The sequence below is a fragment of the Oncorhynchus tshawytscha genome, linkage group LG16, assembly GCF_018296145.1.
Source record: "Oncorhynchus tshawytscha isolate Ot180627B linkage group LG16, Otsh_v2.0, whole genome shotgun sequence".
NCBI classification, from domain to species: domain Eukaryota; kingdom Metazoa; phylum Chordata; class Actinopteri; order Salmoniformes; family Salmonidae; genus Oncorhynchus; species Oncorhynchus tshawytscha.
Genome location: NC_056444.1, coordinates 58198819 through 58219362, shown reverse-complemented (window position 1 = coordinate 58219362; position 20544 = coordinate 58198819). Strand labels below are relative to the sequence as shown.

At 42.3% G+C, this 20544-nt stretch overlaps 1 protein-coding gene across 1 annotated transcript in view; it reads left to right on the top strand.

Annotated features, from left to right (window-relative positions):
• The first annotated feature begins 684 nt into the window (after positions 1 to 684).
• The window catches only part of LOC112216004 (collagen alpha-1(XIV) chain), a 36734-nt gene continuing 16874 nt past the window's right edge, over positions 685 to 20544 (top strand). The window contains exons 1-4 of the mRNA XM_024375555.2: positions 685 to 835; positions 16334 to 16450; positions 17821 to 17925; positions 19606 to 19749. Of these exons, the coding sequence (XP_024231323.1) occupies positions 16354 to 16450; positions 17821 to 17925; positions 19606 to 19749 (346 nt within the window). The 5' untranslated portion in view covers positions 685 to 835; positions 16334 to 16353. The remainder of the gene's footprint in view (positions 836 to 16333; positions 16451 to 17820; positions 17926 to 19605; positions 19750 to 20544) is intronic.

The window sequence follows — 20544 nt, the reverse complement described above, 5'->3', positions numbered from 1 at the left end:
ATTATTTTCCTTGAGGCTCCCATACCGGCCCAATTTTTTTCTCCCATTATTAGCCAAATAATTTTCATTCTGTGCAAAACCCCCAATTTAGACAGAGCCACAGAGCAAAAGATGGACCAGCTCATCTGGCATTTGTCTGAACTGCCCTATGGCCAGTCCATCTCTGACTGACATGGATATGTGGTAAAACTCATCTCTATTGGGTTTATAACCAGAGTGAGTAGACCATGAATGATAATGTTTACCTAATGTTTACAACGTTTTATCTTTACATTCACTTTTGCATTTGCCATTTACTGTTTTCATTGGGTGTTGGGTTTTGGTCCAGTAAATGTTTATTTTGTGTAAGAACCCTTATTCAGTCTTATTCAGAAAGCAACACTTTTTGACATGACTTTCTCGCCTTTCATATACTGTATTAACCTACCAGTTGCCACATTTTCTCCGAGGTCGCATGCACCCCAGCTTCAGCACGTATACTAAGTTCAAAGGAAACAAATAATTAAATAATGTCGATATTCTATTAAAGATTATTCTTATGTGCTTAAGTGAGGAGAGAATCTGACTGGGCATGTTATGTCAAACATGAAAGTAAGGGCAGAACTCCTGGTAATTTATACTTCTCTGAAACAGTGCACCACGCCCATGTTAGGGTGTAGGAGGGCTGCCTGTAGTGTAGAGCTATCATATTTCATTCCCAACTCTAGAAGATAGCGCTTGATGGGGGAGCAAAGCAGTGCAAGCGGAAGTTCTGCCTGTTGACATCCTCACCTTTGGAATGCAAAAGTCTCATCTCGCGCTGAAGGAATAACCTGGACGTAATTTGCGACCCCAGGTAGGCTGATTTTCTCTGTAACATGTTACATTGTAGGCCTACATCTAGTTTATATTAGCCTACATGATATAGTAGGTGAGTCACAGAACATGCTTCGCAGTCGCGCCTGGTTTGCTATCTCTCACTCGCGTACGGCAGGTAGACAGACTGAAACAAAGATGTAGCTCAGCCCCAACGTCGCTTATCGGTTCTATTTTGAGAGGAGCGTGAAACTCGGGATGTATTTCAGTGGCGGGGGTGGAGTGATAAATCTCAGCAACATTGTATGGCCGTGATGAATCGCCTTGTAGTTTCTCCCACTCTAGGCTTATAGGAAGCGACCCCATCCACCTGCGAGGTCTACTGAAGTAGGCAAGTATGTATGGAATTAATTAACAAAGAAATCACCTGGGCAAATAATTATATTGGGGTTGTGGTTAACATGCCTGCTGCAGAACCAGAGAGATCTGGGTTCGAGTCCCGGTCGCGCTACCTAACCCCAGTTTGCAACACCGCTGTCAGAAGTGGGGGCAGGTCAGAGGTGCCGGTAGATATGTGAAAGGGCATTAAACAAAGTTGCAGCTCGGAGACCTGCTTCCCAAAAGAGGGTCAGCATGTTTGACTTGGAACCAGAGAGCTATATATGGGGCTCAGGGCCTGACAATAGTCACCAAAAGCTGTTTTGTGAGAGGCCAAGAAGCAAGCACTGGCAGTACAGCACCTTATTTCTAGTATAGACCATTATTTTTTATCTTTCTGGTATGCACAGGAGAACAGTTTTCATTGCATAACCATAGGCCTACTTTGTTCTGTCCAGTGTCTGACAGACAAGAAGTATGGAAGAAATACGACAGAACCGTCGATTGATTTGCCCTCTACCCCGGTGTGACGAAACATAAAGTTTTACAACAATCAGGCAAGCAGCTACATGTCAAGGCCCTCTGGCTGGAAATGATGAGTGTACTGGACACATATATAGGAAAATAGTTGTCATATGTAAGCTAGGCCTTTGTCTTCTGCAGAAGAGGGTAAAATAATATTACTGAATATTTAGAAATGTAAAAATGGTTGTTGAACACAGTTTTTCATGTGGACTGGTGCCCATTGCATGCCTAAACATGCACCCAACAGTTTCCTGATACACACACAGCTGTCCTCTCAGTTTAGTGTCTCTTCATGTTATCAGCCTCACATCACTGCATGCTTTGATGCTGGTGACCCAGCGCTGATGCCCCTCCCTGTCCTACCTCAGTCAGACAGACACCTGCAGTATAATGGGTCTTAGAGTGGTGTCTGTCTGTGTAATTAGACCATTCAAATTAGAGGGCTGTCCTAATGGCGGGCAGACAGTATTTAAGCATCTGTACTGGCCTCGGTGTCAGTGGGACTCAGCATTTTCAATGTTCCCATGGGAACAGCGAGGGACACTTGGGGCAGTGATGGGCCTGGTATTAAGGATGATGGTCATTGGCCAGCCAAATGACTGCGGTTACCATAATAACCTTTTGAATAGCATTTTTAATATATATATATATATATATGCAGAACCAGTCAAAAGTTTACACATCTACTCATTCAAGGGTTTTGTAGAAATGTATTGATTTCTTTTATTTAACTAGGCAAGTCAGTTAAGAACAAATTCTTATTTACAGTGACGGCCTACCAAAAGGCCTCCTGCGGGGACGGGTGCTGGGATAAAAAAAATAGTGTGTGTGTATGCATGCATGCATGCACAGTTGAAGTCGGACGATTACATACACCTTAGCCAAATACATTTAAACTCAGTTTTTCACAATTCCTGACATTTAATCCCAGTAAAGGTTCCCTGTTTTAGGTCAGTTAGGATCACCACTTTATTTTAAGAATGTGAAATGTCAGAATAATAGTAGAGAGAATGATTTATTTCAGCTTTTATTTCTTTCATCACATTCCCAGTGGGTCAGAAGTTTACATGCACGCAATTAGCATTTGGTAGCATTGTCTTTTAAATTGTTTAACTTGGTTCAAATGTTTCGGGTAGCCTTCCACAAGCTTCCCACAATAAGTTGGGTGAATTTTGGCCCATTCCTCCTGACAGAGCTGGGGTAACTGAGTCATCTATTTTGTGAAGTGCACCAGTCCCTCCTGCAGCAAAGCACCTCCACAACATGATTCTGCCACCCCCGCGCTTCACGGTTGGGATGGTGTTTTTCGGCTTACAAGCCTCCCCCTTTTTCTTCCAAACATAACAATAGTCATTATGGCCAAAAGGTTCTATTTTTGTTTCATCAGACCAGAGGATATTTCTCCAAAAATACATCACGCAAAGCAGCCACAACTGTCAGTGCAAGTGTCCAGGATTGAGTCTTTCAATGAAGAGATTGAGATAACTGTCCAGCTTGAGTGTTTGTTGCAGCTCTTTCCAGTATACTAGTGAAATGGGTTGCAAAGGGTCAGAAACTTGAAGGGAAAATTTCCAGAAGTTAAGCTTGGGAGTTTTTCTTAAATTCATCAAAAATGTTAGCTTATAACAATGAACCTTTTTTTTGTGGGATACACATAAGGCAATTCTAGGTCTTGTGGCATATTTTGGTTAAACTATCCCCAATTCAATTGCAACCCTCTGCATGCACAATGCATTCTTCCATCACATGTACAGCTGACTCAAGATCTTGCACACTAATGAGATGCTATTGAGCCCACACTACTACACTGTCTGAGCCAAGGACTACATGCTTTCTGGTAAGTTTTGATTACAATACTTGGTAGGGTGAATACATTTTATATGACATGCATGATTTTCTTGTTAACTAGTAAATAGTAGCCTACAGCAAAGTGTGTTTAAATCATTTTTAACTTGTTAACAACTTCTGCTAGTTCGTTTTTGCTACCATGTGAGTTTTAGCTTGCTTGAGGAGGAGTGTTAATTCACCTGTTAACATACATGTTTCATTTTAAAACATTTATCTTACAAAGGTGTTGTTTAATCTAACTGCTAAAACTATTTATCTGTACATGGAATTGTATTTATTTATCTATTTACGAATTATTTTCTAATCTTTACAGGAAAATGACACGGGCACTATCCGATGTGTGGAAACATTTCACTGCAGCTAATGTAGAAGGAAAAGCTGTGTACATTTGCAAATACTGTGCCAAAACATATGTGAAGAATGCAACAAAGATGCAGAATCACCTGGCCATGTGCATAAAGTTCCCTCGGTGCTCACAGCAAGCAACTTCTGACAAAAGTCCCTCTACTTCTATTCGAGGTGAGAATTTTGAATCAGACACCTTCTCGATAGCAACAGCTCATGGTCCTCCTGGAATCAGAAGTCCTTTTGACTCAATGGAGGGTCATAGTCAGATAAATGCTGATGAATGTCTTGCTAAAGCTGTGGATTCAACTTGTTCACCTCTGATGCTCACAGGCAATGTGTATTGGAGGAGATTTCTGAATGTTCTTCGCCCAGCATACACCCCTCCAACCAGACATGCTTTATCTACTTATTTGCTGGATGCAGAGTTCAACAGAGTTCAAGTGAAGGTCAAGTAAATCACAGAGAAAGCAGACTATTGAAATCATCTCTGGTCGAATGTTCGTGGGCAAGGAATAATTAACTACATCATCCCCACCCCTCAACCAGTATTCGGACAAGAGCACAGACACAAGGGACAACAGACACACCAGTCTCTACATTGCAGATGAGCTGAAGGCAGTCATCAATGACTTTGGACCACAGAAGGTATTTGCACTGGTGACAGACAATGCTGCGAACATGAAGGCTGCTTGGTCTAAAGTGGAGGAGTCCTACCCTCACATCACACCCATTGAATCTGCTTAAGGACATCATGGCACTGAAAACAATGGACACACTCTACAAGAGAGCCAAGGAAATTTTATTTATTTAACTAGGCAAGTCAGTTAAGAACAAATTCTTATTTTCAATGACGGCCTAGGAACAGTGGGTTAACTGCCTGTTCAGGGGCAGAACGACAGATTTGTACCTTGTCAGCTCGGGGATTTGAACTTGCAACCTTTCAGTTACTAGTCCAACACTAGGCTACCCTGCCGCCCCAATGTTTAGGTACGTGAAGGATCATCAAGTTATAGCAGCAATCTACCTCACCAAGCAAAGTGTGAAGAATAAGAGCACGACATTGAAGCAGCCCAGTAACATCCGTTGGGTTGGTGTTGTCATCATGTTTGACAGTCTCCTGGAGGGGAAGGTGTATCTCAAAGAAATGGCCATATCACAGTCTCCCGATATGGACAGCCCCATCAAGAGGATCTTCCTGGATGATGTATTTTGGGAGAGTGTGGTAAGCAGCCGGAAACTCCTGAAACCTATAGCAGTAGCCATTGCATCTTGTCTGATGTTCAGACTCTGCTTGCAGATGTAAGAGAAGAAATCTGTACCGCCCTGCCCACTTTACTGTTGCTCTAAGCAGAGGAAACTGCAGTTCTGTAATGCATCAAAAAGCATTTAGATTTCTGCCTGAAGCAGTGTACATGTTGGACCCCAAGTATGCTGGCAAGAGCATCCTGTCTAGTGCAGAGATCAACAAGGCCAATGGTGCCATGACTATCGTTTCTCTCCACCTTGTCCGGAATGAGGGTAAGGTTCTTGGCCGTCTGGCAAAGTACACTTCCAAGCAAGGGCTTTGGGATGGAGATGCAATGTGGCAGTCCTGCCAACACAAAGTTGAAGTTTACATACACCTTTGCCAAATACATTTAAACTCAGTTTTTCACAATTCCTGACATTTAATCCTAGTAAAAAGTCCCTGTCTTAGGTCAGTTAGGATCACTACTTTTATTTTAAAAATGTGAAATGTCAGAATAATAGTGGAGAGGGTGATTTATTTAAGCTTTTATTTCTTTCATCACATTCCCATTGGGTCAGAAGTTTACATACACTCAATTAGTATTTGGTAGCATTGCCTTTAAATTGTTTAACTCGGGTCAAATGTTTCGTGTAGCCTTCCACAAGCTTCCCATAATCAGTTGGGTGACTTTTGGCCCATTCCTCCTGACACAACTGGTGTAACTGAATCAGGTTTGTAGGCCTCCTTGCTCGCACACATTTTTTCAGTTCTGCCCACAAATGTTCTATAGGATTGAGGTCAGGGCTCTAGTCTAGAACTAGTTTTTATTTTTTAAATTATACTTTTTTAAAATATATTTTTATTTTTTTATTTTATTTTTTAATATTTGTAATAATGACAATTCCAATACTGAATGAACAATGAACACTTTTATTTTAACTTAATATAATACATAAATAAAATCAATTTAGTCTCAAATAAATAATGAAACATGCTCAATTTGGTTTAAATAATGCAAAACACAGTTTTGGAGAAGAAAGTAAAAGTGCAATATGTTCCATGTAAAAAAGAGCTGACGTTTTAAGTTCCTTGCTCAGAACATGAGAACACATAAACTGGTGGTTCAATATTCCCAGTTTTTCAATATTCCCAGTTAGGAAGTTTTACACTGTAGTTATCGGACTATTTATTTCTATACCACTTGTATTTCATATACCTTTGACTATTCAATGTTCTTATAGGCACTATAGTATTGCCAGCCTAATCTCGGGAGTTGGTAGGCTTGAAGTCATAAACAGCGCAATGCTTCAAGCATTGCGTAGAGCTGTTGGCAAATGCAGGAAAGTGCTGTTTGAATGAATGCTTACAAGCTTGCTGCTGCCTACCACCACTCAGTCAGACTGCTCTATCAAATATCAAATCATAGACTTAAAATAATAAACACACAGAAATGCGAGCCTTAGGTCATTAATATGGTCAAATCCGGAAAGTATAATTTCAAAGACAAAACGTTTATTCTTTCAGTGAAATAATGAACCGTTCCTTATTTTATCGAACGGGTGGCAACCCTAAGTCTAAATATTGCTGTTACATTGCACAACTTTCAATGTTATGTTATAATTATGTACAATTCTGGCAAGTTAATTACGATGTTTGTTAACAAGAAATAGTCTTCACACAGTTCCCAATGAGCCAGGTGGCCCAAACTGCTGCATATACCCAGGCGCGAATGCACTTTTGTTATATCATCACCCGTTTGGCGAATTAGGCTGTGATTCGATGATAAATTAACAGGCACCATATTAATTATATGCAATGCAGACAAGCTAGTTAAACTAGTAAAATCATCAACCATATGTAGTTAAGAATTATTGTTTTTAATAAGATATGTTTAATGCTAGCTAGCAACTTACCTTGACTCCTTGCTGCACTTGCGTAATTGGTGGTCAGCTTGCCACGCAGTCTCCTCGTGGATTGCAATGTAATCGGCCATAATTGGCATCCAAAAATGCAGATTACCGATTGTTATGAACTTGAAATCGGCCCTAATTAATCGGCCATGCCGGTCGACCTCTAGTTGGGTTATTGTCCTGTTGAAAAACAAATGATAGGCCCACTAAGTGCAAACCAGCTGGGATGGTGTATCGCTGCAGAATCCTGTGGTAGCCATGCTGGTTAAGTGTGCCTTAAATTCTTAATAAATCACTGACAGTGTCACCAGCAAAGCACCATCACACCTCCTCCTCCATGCTTCACGGTGGGAACCACACATACACAGATTATCCGTTCTTCTACTCTGCGTTTTAGAAAGACACGGCGGTTGGAACCAAACATCTCCAATTTGGACTCCAGACTAAAGGACAGATTTGCCCTACCAAGCAAAAAGGCAGTAACTGCTCATTTGGTCAAATAAGTTAATGTAATTTTTGCTAGATTAAATACATGCTTAATCATGTGGACAAGTATCCTGCCTCTATTGTGGGGGTCATATTAGCAGGGACTGTATAAAGTTACTGTGAAACCAAGGTAAATGATAGCAATTTGTGTCAGTTATACGCTACGAGCAGTTACTGCCTTCTTGCTTGGTAGGGCCATTGCTCGTTTTTCTTGGCCAAATCAAATGTCTTCTTCTTATTGGTGTCCTTTAGTAGTGTTTTTTTTGTTGTTGCAGCAATTCAACCATGAAGACCTGATTCACACAGTCTCCTCTGAATAGTTGATGTTGAGATGTGTCTGTTACTTGAACTCTGTAGCATTTATTTGGGCTGTGTCTTCTGAGGCTGGTAACTAATGAAATTATCATCTGCAGCAGAGGTAACTATGGGTCTTCCTTTCCTGTGGCGGTCCACATGAGAGCCAGTTTCATCATAGCACTTGGTTTTTGCGACAGCACAAGGAAACTTTCAATGTTCTTGAACATTTCCAGATTGACTGACCTTCATGTCTTAAAGTAATGATGGACTGTCGTTTCTATTTGCTTATTTGAGCAGTTCTTGCCATAATATGGACTTAGCACTATTTGGTAAAATACCATCTTCTGTATACCACCCACACCTTGTCACAACACAACTGATTGGCTCAAACGCATTAAGTAGGAAAGAAATTAGACAAATGAACGTGTAACAAGGCACACCTGTTATTGAAATGCATTCCAGCTGACTACCTCATGAAGCTGGTTGAGAGACGGCCGAGAGTGTGCAAAGCTATCATCAAGGCAAAGGGTTGCTACTTTGAAGAATCTCAAATATAAAATATGTGTTTGATTTGTTTAACACTTCTTTGGTTACTACATGATGTGTTATTTAATACTTTTGATGTCTCCACTATTATTCTACAATGTAGAAAATTGTCAAAATAAACAAAAACCTAGCAATGAGTAGGTGTCAAGTTTTGGTGAGTATGTAGGTCATGGAAGAACAGGGATATGTACAGATCCTTGCGACAAAGGACCGTCCATTATCATGCTGAAACATGAGGTGATGGCGGCGGATGAATGGCATGACAATGGGCCTCAGGATCTCGTCACCGTATCTTTGTGCATCCAAATTGCCATAGATAAAATGCAATTGTTTGTTGTCCTTGGCTTATGCCTGTCCATACCATAACCCCACTGCCACTATGGGGCACTCTGTTCACAAAATTGACATCCGCAAACTGCTCGCCCACACAATGACATACACGCCGTCAGCCATCTGTCCGATACAGTTGAAACCCGGATTCATCCGTAAGGCAAACTTCTCCAGTGTTCCAGTGGCCATCAAAGGTGAGCATTTGCACACTGAAGATGGTTCCGATGCCGAATTGCAATCAGATCGAGACCCAGGCTAGGTAGACGAGAACACAGATGAGCTCCCGGAGAGAGAATATCTGCACAAACTGTCAGAAACAAAGGTTGTGCAAACCCACTGTTCCAGCAGCTGTCTAGAGGGCTGGTCTCAGATGATCCCACAGGTGAAGAAGCCGGATGTGGAGGTCCTTGACTGGTGTGGTTCCACATGGTCTGCGGTTGTGAGGCCGGTTGGACATACTGCCAAATTCTCTAAAATAATGGTGGAAGCGGCTTATGGTAGAGATCTGAACATTACATTTTCTGGTGGATTTTCCTGCAGTCAGCATGCCAATTGCATGCTTCTTCAAAACTTGAGACATCTGTGGCATTGTGTTGTGTGACAAAACTGCACATTTTAGAGTGGCCTTATATTGTCCCCAACCCAAATTCCACCTTTCTAGTGATCATGCTGTTTAATCAGCCTCTTGATATGCCACACCTGTCGGATGGATTATCTTGATAAATGCTCACTAACAGGGATGTAAACAAATTTGTGCAAAAAAAACAGCAAATTAAAAACATTGACAGGGTCAGGGAATCAGTCTCAAGATCATTAATCAGTGATTTAAAAATAGTTCTTCCAGTTTAAAAGTATTTTGTAAGGCGTTCCAAGACGATGGCGCAGAGTACATAAAAGCCTTTTTACCAAATTCAGTTCGGACATTTGGAACAGTTAGCAGGATAACGTCCAGCGAACGAAGAGAGTACCCACCACATTTCTGAACAATAAAAATGCCCAAATACATATAAAGGTAGTAAACCCCCAAATGGCTTTGTAACCCAAAATGGCTTTGCCATTGCTTGAGCCACATCAGTAACATCATTTCACAGCAAATTTGCAATAATTTCCACTGTGATGTTCATCACAATACCAGGCAGCCAAAGATGCGTTAAAGGAGAATGGAAATCAGATGTTCCATTGACCAGATTGGCGCACATCCAACAAATCTGATCTATTCACAAGTGGCTGTATCTCACTCGAGAAATCATCTGAACAAGGGGGAAAAGCACCCCTCTGTCTCAGTATGTGTATTCCATGTATCTGATCCTGTCTGGAACAAAAGAGTATGACATGTTGCTGCCCTAGCATTTGATTGATTGGCGCCAGCAAGCATTATGTCTCACGTGGTAATTTTTTAAATAAAATAATTAGCCAATCAGTGTTGAGCTGAGCTGAAATGTGGGTTGTCCTGCCACAGCAAAATGACAGTTTGGATTTTGCTTCACACAAATCAAATACCATCCTAAGCAAAATGTCATCATTCTCAGACAAACGTCTGTTTCTGGTCTGCTTGATTTGATGTCCTTCAGTAGCATGCTTGCTAAATTGGCCCTTTCCTAAGCCATGGATGGAGATTTGGACTTGTGGTTTGGACCTAATTCTCTGTACAGGCCAATGATTATGATGGCGATTCTAATCTAACCATAAATATGCGTATTATTCCACTGACCTGAGATGAATGAAGGTCAATATGTAGCCTAGTGGGCTCATATTAACTTGCTAGCTAACTTAGCTGGTTCATTTTTGCCCATGTGAGGGAGTTAGGCTAACAATCATTTTAGCTAGGTAGCCTATGAAAACAAAAATTAAAGGTTTACTGAATGGCAGAGCCATAGACCGTTTTGCCAACTTAATTGGTTTTGGTGTCTAAGTTTGTTTTCAGTGTATTAAACTGAGCAAAATATTACCTTGTTTATGTTTAAGTTGAAATGGTGCTGGAAGAGTGGAGGCAGTGCTCCTGTTGTCTTTGTGCTGACTTGCGGTAACTCTGTGGTTCTAAATCAGTAGCTGTAGAGTAAACTGTCGAGTACATTAACTTTCTTGACCATGCTGCAGGTCAACTGTTTGTTAAGTGCAGTATTTGCCTTGTGGACTTATCCAGAGCAATGTGGCTCTCCGGTTTTGTGATGGGAAAAATGTATGTGTAGTTGAATTTATTTTGTCACTGTGTGACTGTTGTCACGGCCTTATTTTAAATCACGGTGGCGTATAAACAAATGGGTTATAGAGCAACTATCACAACAGGTTGAAATATGGCTTTTTATTGTCATCTCAGGAGAACACTCATTGTCCCCGCTGGTTCTTGATGTAGGACCCTCCAGGCCCTCTGGGTTTGGCCAGCAACAACAATTTATGCATTCCCACCATTTCCCCTGATCAGAGCTACACTAGACAGGGCCAGTTTGAAGGGCCACCGGCTGCTCCTGATGGCCCCATACTGGCCGAGACAACCATGGTTCAGCCTCCTGTTGTCCCTCCGTTCTGGGACCCCATGGCAGCTGCTGCTGAGACCCGACCTGCACTCTTAGGCTCAGGGATGCCCTGGCATCCGGATCCACTCCACTTCTAGCTTTTGGCTTGGCCCCTGAGATGCATAAATGGGCAAATGAAGGCATTTAGGCATTCAGGACAATGTGGTGAACACGTTGTAGAATGCCAGGTCTTTCTCCACCAACATGCATCAAATGTGGTGGGGCATATTCTGTACTCTGCCCCAGAGTCATGTAATGTACAAACGGTTTTACACTTTTTACAATCACTGATTGATGCAGGCCGAGCGGCATCTGCTTTGAGTGTATTTGGCTACAATTTCGGCGTGCCATGACGATGGCCACCCATTGCTCTCCAAAATTTGTTAAGGGAGCTCAATGCAGATGTCTAACTAAGGCCTGTTCAGTGCCAAACTTGGACCTTGACGTGGTGCTGTCAGTACTTGTTAGGCCACCCTTCAAGCTCCTGGGGTTAGCGTCTTTGAAGCACCTTTCCATGAAGGTGGCATTCCTGTTGGCTCTTACCTCTACTAAGAGGGTTAGTGAACTTCATGTTCTTTCAGTGAGCGCTGAATGTTTCAGAGTGGGTGCAGACAAGGGGAGTGTTATCCTCCGGCCTAACCACTCTTTATTACCTAACCACTCGGTCGTGTCTGACAGACGTGAACCGGCACTTACATTTGTCCGCTGGGTTTTTCCCCAAGTGTGCTGAACCCAGTGAGGACACTAGACACTTACAGTTGAAGTCAGAAGTTTACATACACCTTAGCTAAATACACTTAAACTCAGTTTTAATCCTAGTAAAAATTCCCTGTTTTAGGTCAGTTAGGATCACCATTTAATTTTAAAATGTTGAAATGTCAGAATAATAGTAGAGAGTGATTTATTTCAGCTTTTATTTCTTTCATCACATTCCCAGTGGGTCAGAAGTTTACGTACACTCAATTAGTATTTGGTAGCATTGCCTTTAAATTGTTTAACTTGGGTCAAACGTTTCAGGTAGCCTTACACAAGCTTCCCACAACAAGTTTGGTGAATTTTGGCCCATTCCTCCTGACAGACTTTGTGTAACTGAGTCAGGTTTGTAGGCCTCCTTGCTCGCACACGCTTTTTCAGTTCTGCCCACACATTTTCTATAGGATTGATGTCAGGGCTTTGTGATGGCCACTCCAATACCTTGACTTTGTTGTCCTTAAGCCATTTTGCCACAACTTTGGAAGTATGCTTGGAGTCATTGTCCATTTGGAAACCCATTTGCAACCAAGCTTTAACTTCGTGACTGATGTCTTGAGATGTTGTTTCAATATACCCACATAACTTTCCGTTCTCATGATGCCATCTATTTTGTGAAGTGCACCAGTCCCTCCTGCAGCAAAGCACCCCCACAACATGATGCTGCCACCCCCGTGCTTCACAGTTGGGATGGTGTTCTTCGGCTTGCAAGTGTAACAGTATAACTTTAGTCCGTCCCCTCGCCCATACCCGGGCTCGAACCAGGGACCCTCTGCACACAGACAACAGTCACCCACGAAGCATCGTTACCCATCGCCCCACAAAAGCCGCGCCCCTTGCAGAGCAAGGGGAACCACTACTTCAAGGTCTCAAAGCGAGTGACGTCACCGATTGAAACGCTATTAGCGCGCACCACCGCTAACTAGCTAGCCATTTCACATCATTTACACAAGCCTCCCCGTTTTTCCTCCAAACATAATGATGGTCATTATGGCCAAACAGTTTTATTTTTGTTTCATGCGACCAGAGGAGATTTCTCAAAAAAGTAGATGTCCTTACCGACCTGTCAAAACTATAGTGTGTTAACAAGAAATTTGTGGAGTGGTTGAAAAACGAGTTTTAATGACTCCAACCTAAGTGTACGTAAACTTGAGCGGTATGACGGCTGCGTGGTCCCCTGGTGTTTATACTTGGGTACTATTGTTTGTACAGATGAACATGGTACCTTCAGGCTTTTGGAAATTGCTCCCAAGGATGAACCAGACTTGTGGAGGTCTACAATTTTTTTTTTCCTGAGGTCTTGGCTGATTTCTTTTGATTTTCCCATGATGTCAAGCAAAGAGGTACTGAGTTTGAAGGTAGGCCTTGAAATAATTCCACAGGTACACCTCCAATTGACTCAAATGATGTCAATTAGCCTCTCAGAAGCTTCTAAAGCCATGAAAACATTTTCTGGAATGTTCCAAGCTGTTTAAAGGCACAGTCAACTTAGTGTATGTAAACTTCTGACCCACTGGATTTGTGATTAAGTGAAATCATTTGTCTGTAAACAATTGTCGGAAAAATGTATTGTGTCATGCACATAGTAGATGTCCTAACCAACTTGCCAAAACTATAGTTTCTTAACAAGAATTTTGTGGAGTGGTTGAAAAGCGAGTTTTAATGACTCCAACCTAAGTGTATGTACACTTCTGACTTCAACTGCACGTTACACAGACTAAGCTGTTCATGTGTTATGTTCACAGGCTCATTTCCAGAACCCCACCGAAAGAGACTCTCACATTGTATTCTGGACACTATTGCATATCAGCTGTCCGGCTGCTCTGTGCTGCCTCCTGTGGTGGCACATTCTACTAGAGGAGTAGCTACATTGTGGGCCCTGCTCTGAGAGTTCCCCTTGCTAAAATGTGTGCCTCGACCAGTTGGACATCGTCTAGCACTTTTGCTAGGTACTATCGAGTTAATGTTGCTGCCGCAAACCAGGTCTGTGGAGGGCCGTGTTTAATGGGGTCAACCGCAGCACTACCCGGTACCCAGGACTAATCTGAAATTCTTACTTTGAATGGATCCTAACGAGCAGAAGGATACCATATTGGAGTGATCCAATAGCTCACTGAACCTTGATTACAGACATAACCTTGGTTGTTAAGAGTCGATGTTAAGGCCAATACGGACTCAACCACACAAATGCTCGGGCATCACGTCTTCAGGGTTTCCACTAGATGGTGCAGCCACAAAGTCAAAATTGGCTCTCGTAAAAAATAATTAAAACAAAAATGTGCTTTTTGGTCTTAATTTAAGGTTAGCAGTGTGGTTAGGTTTCAAATCTGATTTTAAGAAACAGGCAGGATTTATGACTTTGTGGTAACTAGTGGAGGTCGACTGATTATGATTTTTCAATGCCGATACCGATTTTTATTGAAGGACCAAAAAAGCTGATACCGATTAATCGGCCAATATTTTTTTGTTTGTAATAATGACAATTACAACAATACTGAAGGAACACTTATTTTTATTTATGTATTATATTAAGTTAAAATCAATTTAGCCTAAAATAAATAATGAAACATGTTCAATTTGGTTTAAATAATGCAAAAACAAAGTGTTGGAGAAGAAAGTAAAAGTGCAATATGTGCCATGTAAGAAAGCTAACATTTAAGTTCCTTGCTCAGAACATGAGAACATATGAAAGCTGGTGGTTCCTTTTAACATGAGTCTTCAATATATCCAGGTAAGAAGTTTTAGGTTGTAGTTATTATAGGAAATATAGGACAATTTTTCTCTATACGATTTGTATTTCATATACCTTTGACTATGTTCTTATAGGCACTTTAGTATTGCCAGCGTAACAGTATAGCTTCCATCCCTCTCCTCGCCCCTACCTGGGCTCAAACCTGGAACACATCGACAACAGCCACCCTCGAAGCAGACTTACCTATGCAGAGCCAGGGGAACAACTACTCCAAGTCTCAGAGTGAGTGACGTTTTGAAATGCTATTAGCGCGCACCCCGCTAACTAGCTGGCCATTTCACATCGGTTACACCAGCCTAATCTTGGGAGTTGATAGGCTTGAAGTCATAAACAGCTCAATGCTTGAATGAATGCTTATGAGCCTGCTGGTGCCACCACCGCTCAGTCCGACTGCTCTATCAAATATCAAATCATATACTTAATTATAACATAATAACACACAGAAATACGAGCCTTTGGTCATTCATCAGGCGAATCCGGAAACTATAATTTCGAAAACAAAATGTTTATTATTTCAGTGAAATACGGAAGCGTTCTGTATTTTATCTAACGGGTGGCATCCATAAGTCTAAATATTCCTGTTACATTGCACAACCTTCAATGTTATGTCATAATAACGTAAAATTCTGGCAAATTAGTTCGCAATGAGCCAGGCAGCCCAAACTGTTGCATATACCCTGACTCTACGTGCAATGAACGCAAGAGAAGTGACACAATTTCACCTGGTTAATATTGCCTGCTAACCTGGATTTCTTTTAGCTAAATATGCAGGTTTAAAAATATATACTTCTGTGTATTGATTTTAAGGATGGCATTGATGTTTATGGTTAGGTACACATTGGAGCAACGATAAGCACCACAACGATTATATGCAACGCAGGACACGCTAGATAAACTAGTAATATCATCAACCATGTGTAGTTACCTAGTGATTATGATTGATTGATTGTTTTTTATAAGTTTAATGCTAGCTAGCAACTTACCTTGGCTTCTTATTGCATTCGCGTAACAGGCAGTCTCCTAATGAGGCAGGTGGTTAGAGCGTTGGACTAGTTAACGGTAAGGTTGCAAGATTGAATCTCTGAGCTGACAAGGTAAAAATCTGTTGTTCTGCCCCTGAACAAGGCAGTTAACCCACTGTTCCTAGGCTGTCCTTGAAACTAAGAATGTTGTTCTTAACTGACTTGACTAGTTAAATAAAGGTGTAAAAAAAAAAAACGGCAAAATCGGCATCGAAAAACACAGATTTGTTATGAAAACTTGAAATCGGCCCTAATTAATCGGTCGACTTCTAGTAACTAGTGACGACCCATCTTCAGTCAGCTGTTTGTTCCCAAAGAAATTCAGCATATTTTCTTTTTATAGGTATGACTTGTTTTTTTAAAATGAGCGTCTTCATCCATAACTGTTGGTTATATGGTAATTGTGCCTGTCCTAGTCACACTACCTGCCTTATCCATTTGCTTAAGTGGGTTTCTTCAAGATTAAAGTTTGACAAAATGGCTTTCCACAAACTCTCATTTGTGCTCCCACAGGTTTTGACCTACGCACAGTACTCACCAATATTGGCAATGATCAAATCGTTATATACTATTAATTATGACCATTGTTTGCCTTCCTTTTTCAGGTTTCTATGTTCTAGTCATCATGCCTCTTCACTGCCAACGACCTGGCTGTCCAGCGCTGATGGGGCCTTTCCTGGTCACTCTCCTGGTGCTAATGAACTCTGGAGTCCATAGCCAAGGTACCATGTACTTCATTACTAGTACATCATCACTACTATGTATCAGATCATGTTTGTACCATGTGACCATAGTATTCAATGGATATTTTGCTCTAGCTGTAGAAGCATACAAATCCCCTGGCATTGTGCAACCTCTCTAGACTGACATGTAAGATGTCTGTCTGACATGCAGACTCATGTTAGCAATTACACAAACTCTCAGGACACTAATGTGAACTCATTCACTCCTTTTGTTGCCCACACACACACACACACACACACACACACTAAGCCGTTTATGTCCGATAATCATATAACATAATAATGACTGGAAAATATTATTGGCTGACATTAGTCATAGGTTTAAACAAAACAATTAATTTTGCCAGATTTCAGTGAAACCTTTTTTTATGTTTCATTATCAGTATGCAACATTACTCCCTCAGAGCTCCCAGTGCAGTGATGCCTGATCTCTGGGCTGTTGTTGTTATTCATGGGAGTGCGGGGCATTGACCCCAGTCTCCAGATCCCCTCTGATCCTCTGCCAGAACTAGATGCAGAGACAGTGGGACACTACTAAAGCATTTCCATGTGAACAGAGACCCTTGCCCCTTACCCCTGTCCCAGCCCCCACCTCCCCGAATGAAGACTGTGCCTAAAGTCAGGCATCAACAGTAAGTGCTATGATTCATATCTGCACTCCTCTACAATGTCTTCGGTTTTCCCCATGACGTTGTGTATAAGGTGCCTTCAAACTGACCTTCAACCTTAGGCCCTAAACGGATTTCCTGTCCCTCTTGCTATCCCAGTGGAGAACACAAGGCCTGCTTTGAGCAGACAGGGGCAGCTGGAGAGGAGAGAGGAGGACAGAGAGTGACACATGAAAGAAGAGGATTGTTGGGAATCCCCCGTTGGAAATTATGTAGATGACCTGAAAACAAGAGACTGATTTGATTAGTGAAGGAGGAAGAGGGATTTAATGTCTGAAAAAGGTTTAGAACCTACTAATAAATTCATTTGGGGGGGGAATTTCTTTGATCTTAGAACAGCCCACCACCCCTGCAACACCCCCCACCACCACCACCCATTGCCAAGTTCACCGCTATACTCGTACCCAGAATCAGTTCCACAGCAGAGAAACAGCTCAGTTGGCCTCTCTCAACAAGTAATCACTGCATGGATGTTCATGTTTCAAGTGCCTCGTGTTGATTATGCTTTTGTCTGTGTGAGACAAAAATCAGTTGTTCCAATCACAAGTTGATTGTTTTGTTCTGTGCTCTGGCGGGTACACGTCTGAATAGCAGTCTGATTGTTGATTTGTCTGATTGATTTGATGTTAGATGTGGACCTATTCCTAACGTGGGTGCGCATATGTGTTGGCTACACTGCAGGGCGTCTGAAGCTGACAGTGCTGTCTCAGGATCGGCTGCAGATGAAGTGGAAGGAAGCTGAAGGGCCGGTCCAGGGATACAAGGTCCGCGTGAAGCCCATCTCAGGTGAGCCAGCAGTACTGGTGTGTACTGTGAGGTTGATTCTAACTAAGAGTTGACAATGTTGGGTCACGATGACTCGAAGCTGGAATCCTTAATGGTGAAACTGTCACGTCTGTTTGCGATATTAAAACAACAAAGAAGTTACTGCAAACAACTAACAGTGTTTTTTTTTACCTCTGAAGGCATTGCACGCGCGTTAGAACAGCAGCATATGTACAGCAGCATATGTACAGCAGCATATGTACAGCAGCATATGTACAGCAGCATATGTACAGCAGCATATGTACAGCAGCATATGTACAGCATTTTAATTTTTTTACACTGATTAGCGATGCACCCCACCTGTGGTTTGTCAACAAAACAAAATCAATAACGGCCATGGGGGGGGGGCAGACAGTGATGCTGTTTTCCCTACGATACTACGGATGACATATTTAACCAAGAACACTTTTTATTTGTTATTTTTTTAAACATTTATTTAACTAGGCAAGTCGGTAAAGAACAAATTCTTATTTACAATGACGGCCTAGGAACAGTGGGTTAACTGCCTTGTACTTACAGTATATAGAGGCAATTTTAATGCTGGACTAATGTGCAGTATATTATTACCCAAATAAAAGTGAATGAACTATAGGTAAGTGCCTCAATTTTTTTCCATTGTATTTCTTTTATTTGCCTGTTTTTGAATGATTTTCCAGAACCCTACAATTTCCCACCCAGCTGCCTGTTCTCCACAATAAAGCTGCCAAGCTGTCCCTCCCACTTAACTCCATGCCATCTGGAGCCAGAGTTGATCAAAGCACGGGCCACTGGCTAGTAAACACCTCCTCACTCTAATTTAGTTGGAAACCGTTCATTGGTCAATCTGACCGAGCCACAGGGTACAAGGGCTGCCCTGCTACTCTGGTTAGCTTGACGTCTCTCCTTTTGTTCTACTTATACAACTCTCTTTTATTTACATTCTCGTGTTCTATAATAAATAGGTGTGAAACATTATTTCAAGAGTCTTCCTCATTTGTTTCTCACTGTCATATTATCTTTTATTTTATCTCCAGTTCTCTGTCATAGCTGTGTCCAGACAGGTCTGTGATGGTAAGACTCAGAAACGGTTAACAGTGAAACAGACATGAGACATGCCTGCTTACCCTGCAGCTCTCTAGAGGGAGATGAGGAGATAGGGGGGAACAGAGCAAGAGCGGAGGGGACCACTATGAAAGAAGCACAAGGAGACATTAGGGATTTTGGAGAGATGATGATGAAGAGATGTGGCAGTGGGCTAGAAGAGGGGAAAAGGAGTATAGTATATGTGGCTCAGTTGATGTTGTAAACAAAGCCTCAAGGAACATTTGATCTTTTTGATGTTTTGGCTGCTGCAGCGTGAACACACCTGGCTGTGGAGGCTCTCACCTGATAGCTTAGGGAGATACGCTGTGGTTTATCCAACCACCTTCTGGGTCATGACTCACACATTCTTTTTATAGAACAGTCGTCTCTCTTCCTTGTCGAGTTGTTGCCTTTTTATGAAAACGCACATCTTTTTAAAATCTTTTTTTTTCTTCTTCTGCTCATTATCTCTTTCTACCATTCGCCAGCAGCTGTATGTGTGTCTCTCTCAGTTGCTCTCTCACTTCTGCAAGAATCTGAGAGACTGTCTGTGATATGTTTGATGTCTCTGTCCTCCAGAGGTACCCCAGCCGGAGCTGATGCTGACGACCACGCGTGGCCGGGCCACAGTGGCAGGTCTGGACTCCAGCCAGGAATACGCCCTCCAGGTCCTAGTGCTCAACGGCACACTGGAGAAACTCATCGCCAAGAGACGCTTCACCAGTAAGAGATGGCAGGGGAGAGGGAGTGTTGAACAGGAAGGAGAGGCGAGGAGGATGGTGGGGGGAGAGAATGAATGCAGAGGACTTAAAAGAGGAATGTAATGGTGGAGGGAGTTTGGAAAGGTGGAGATTAATAATGAGTAGGATTAGTATAGAAGAGGAAGCAGAGACTATGAAATGAAGGGTGTGAAGGACAGGAGGAGGATGGATAAAGAGCCAGAGAGGGAGAGTTTACAGTAAGGGGGCTGGAGGGAGAGAGTGTTCGATAGAGTGGGAGGTTAGGTGAATGTTTGGGATGACCGTTATGGGGAAATGAGAGCGAGAAGGAAAGAGTAACTGATGTTAGAGAAAGATGACCACTATACGGAGAAGGAGAGAGTGAAGGGCACTGCAAGGGAGAGCTGTACAGATACAAAGATCAAGAGTGACGACATAGGCCCTCATGCCCACTAGTGTAGGCATGTGTCTCATGCCCACCCTCATGCCCACTGCCCACCAGTGTAGGCCCTCATGCCCACTAGTGTGCCCACCAGGCCCTCATGCCCACTAGTGTCTCATAGGCCCTCATGCCCACTAGTGTAGGCCCTGTGTCTCATGCCCACCACTGTAGGCATGTGTCTCATGCCCACCACTGTAGGCATGTGTCTCATGCCCACCACTGTAGGCATGTGTCTCATGCCCACCACTGTAGGCATGTGTCTCATGCCCACCACTGTAGGCATGTGTCTCATGCCCACCACTGTAGGCCTGTGTCTCATGCCCACCACTGTAGGCCTGTGTCTCATGCCCACCACTG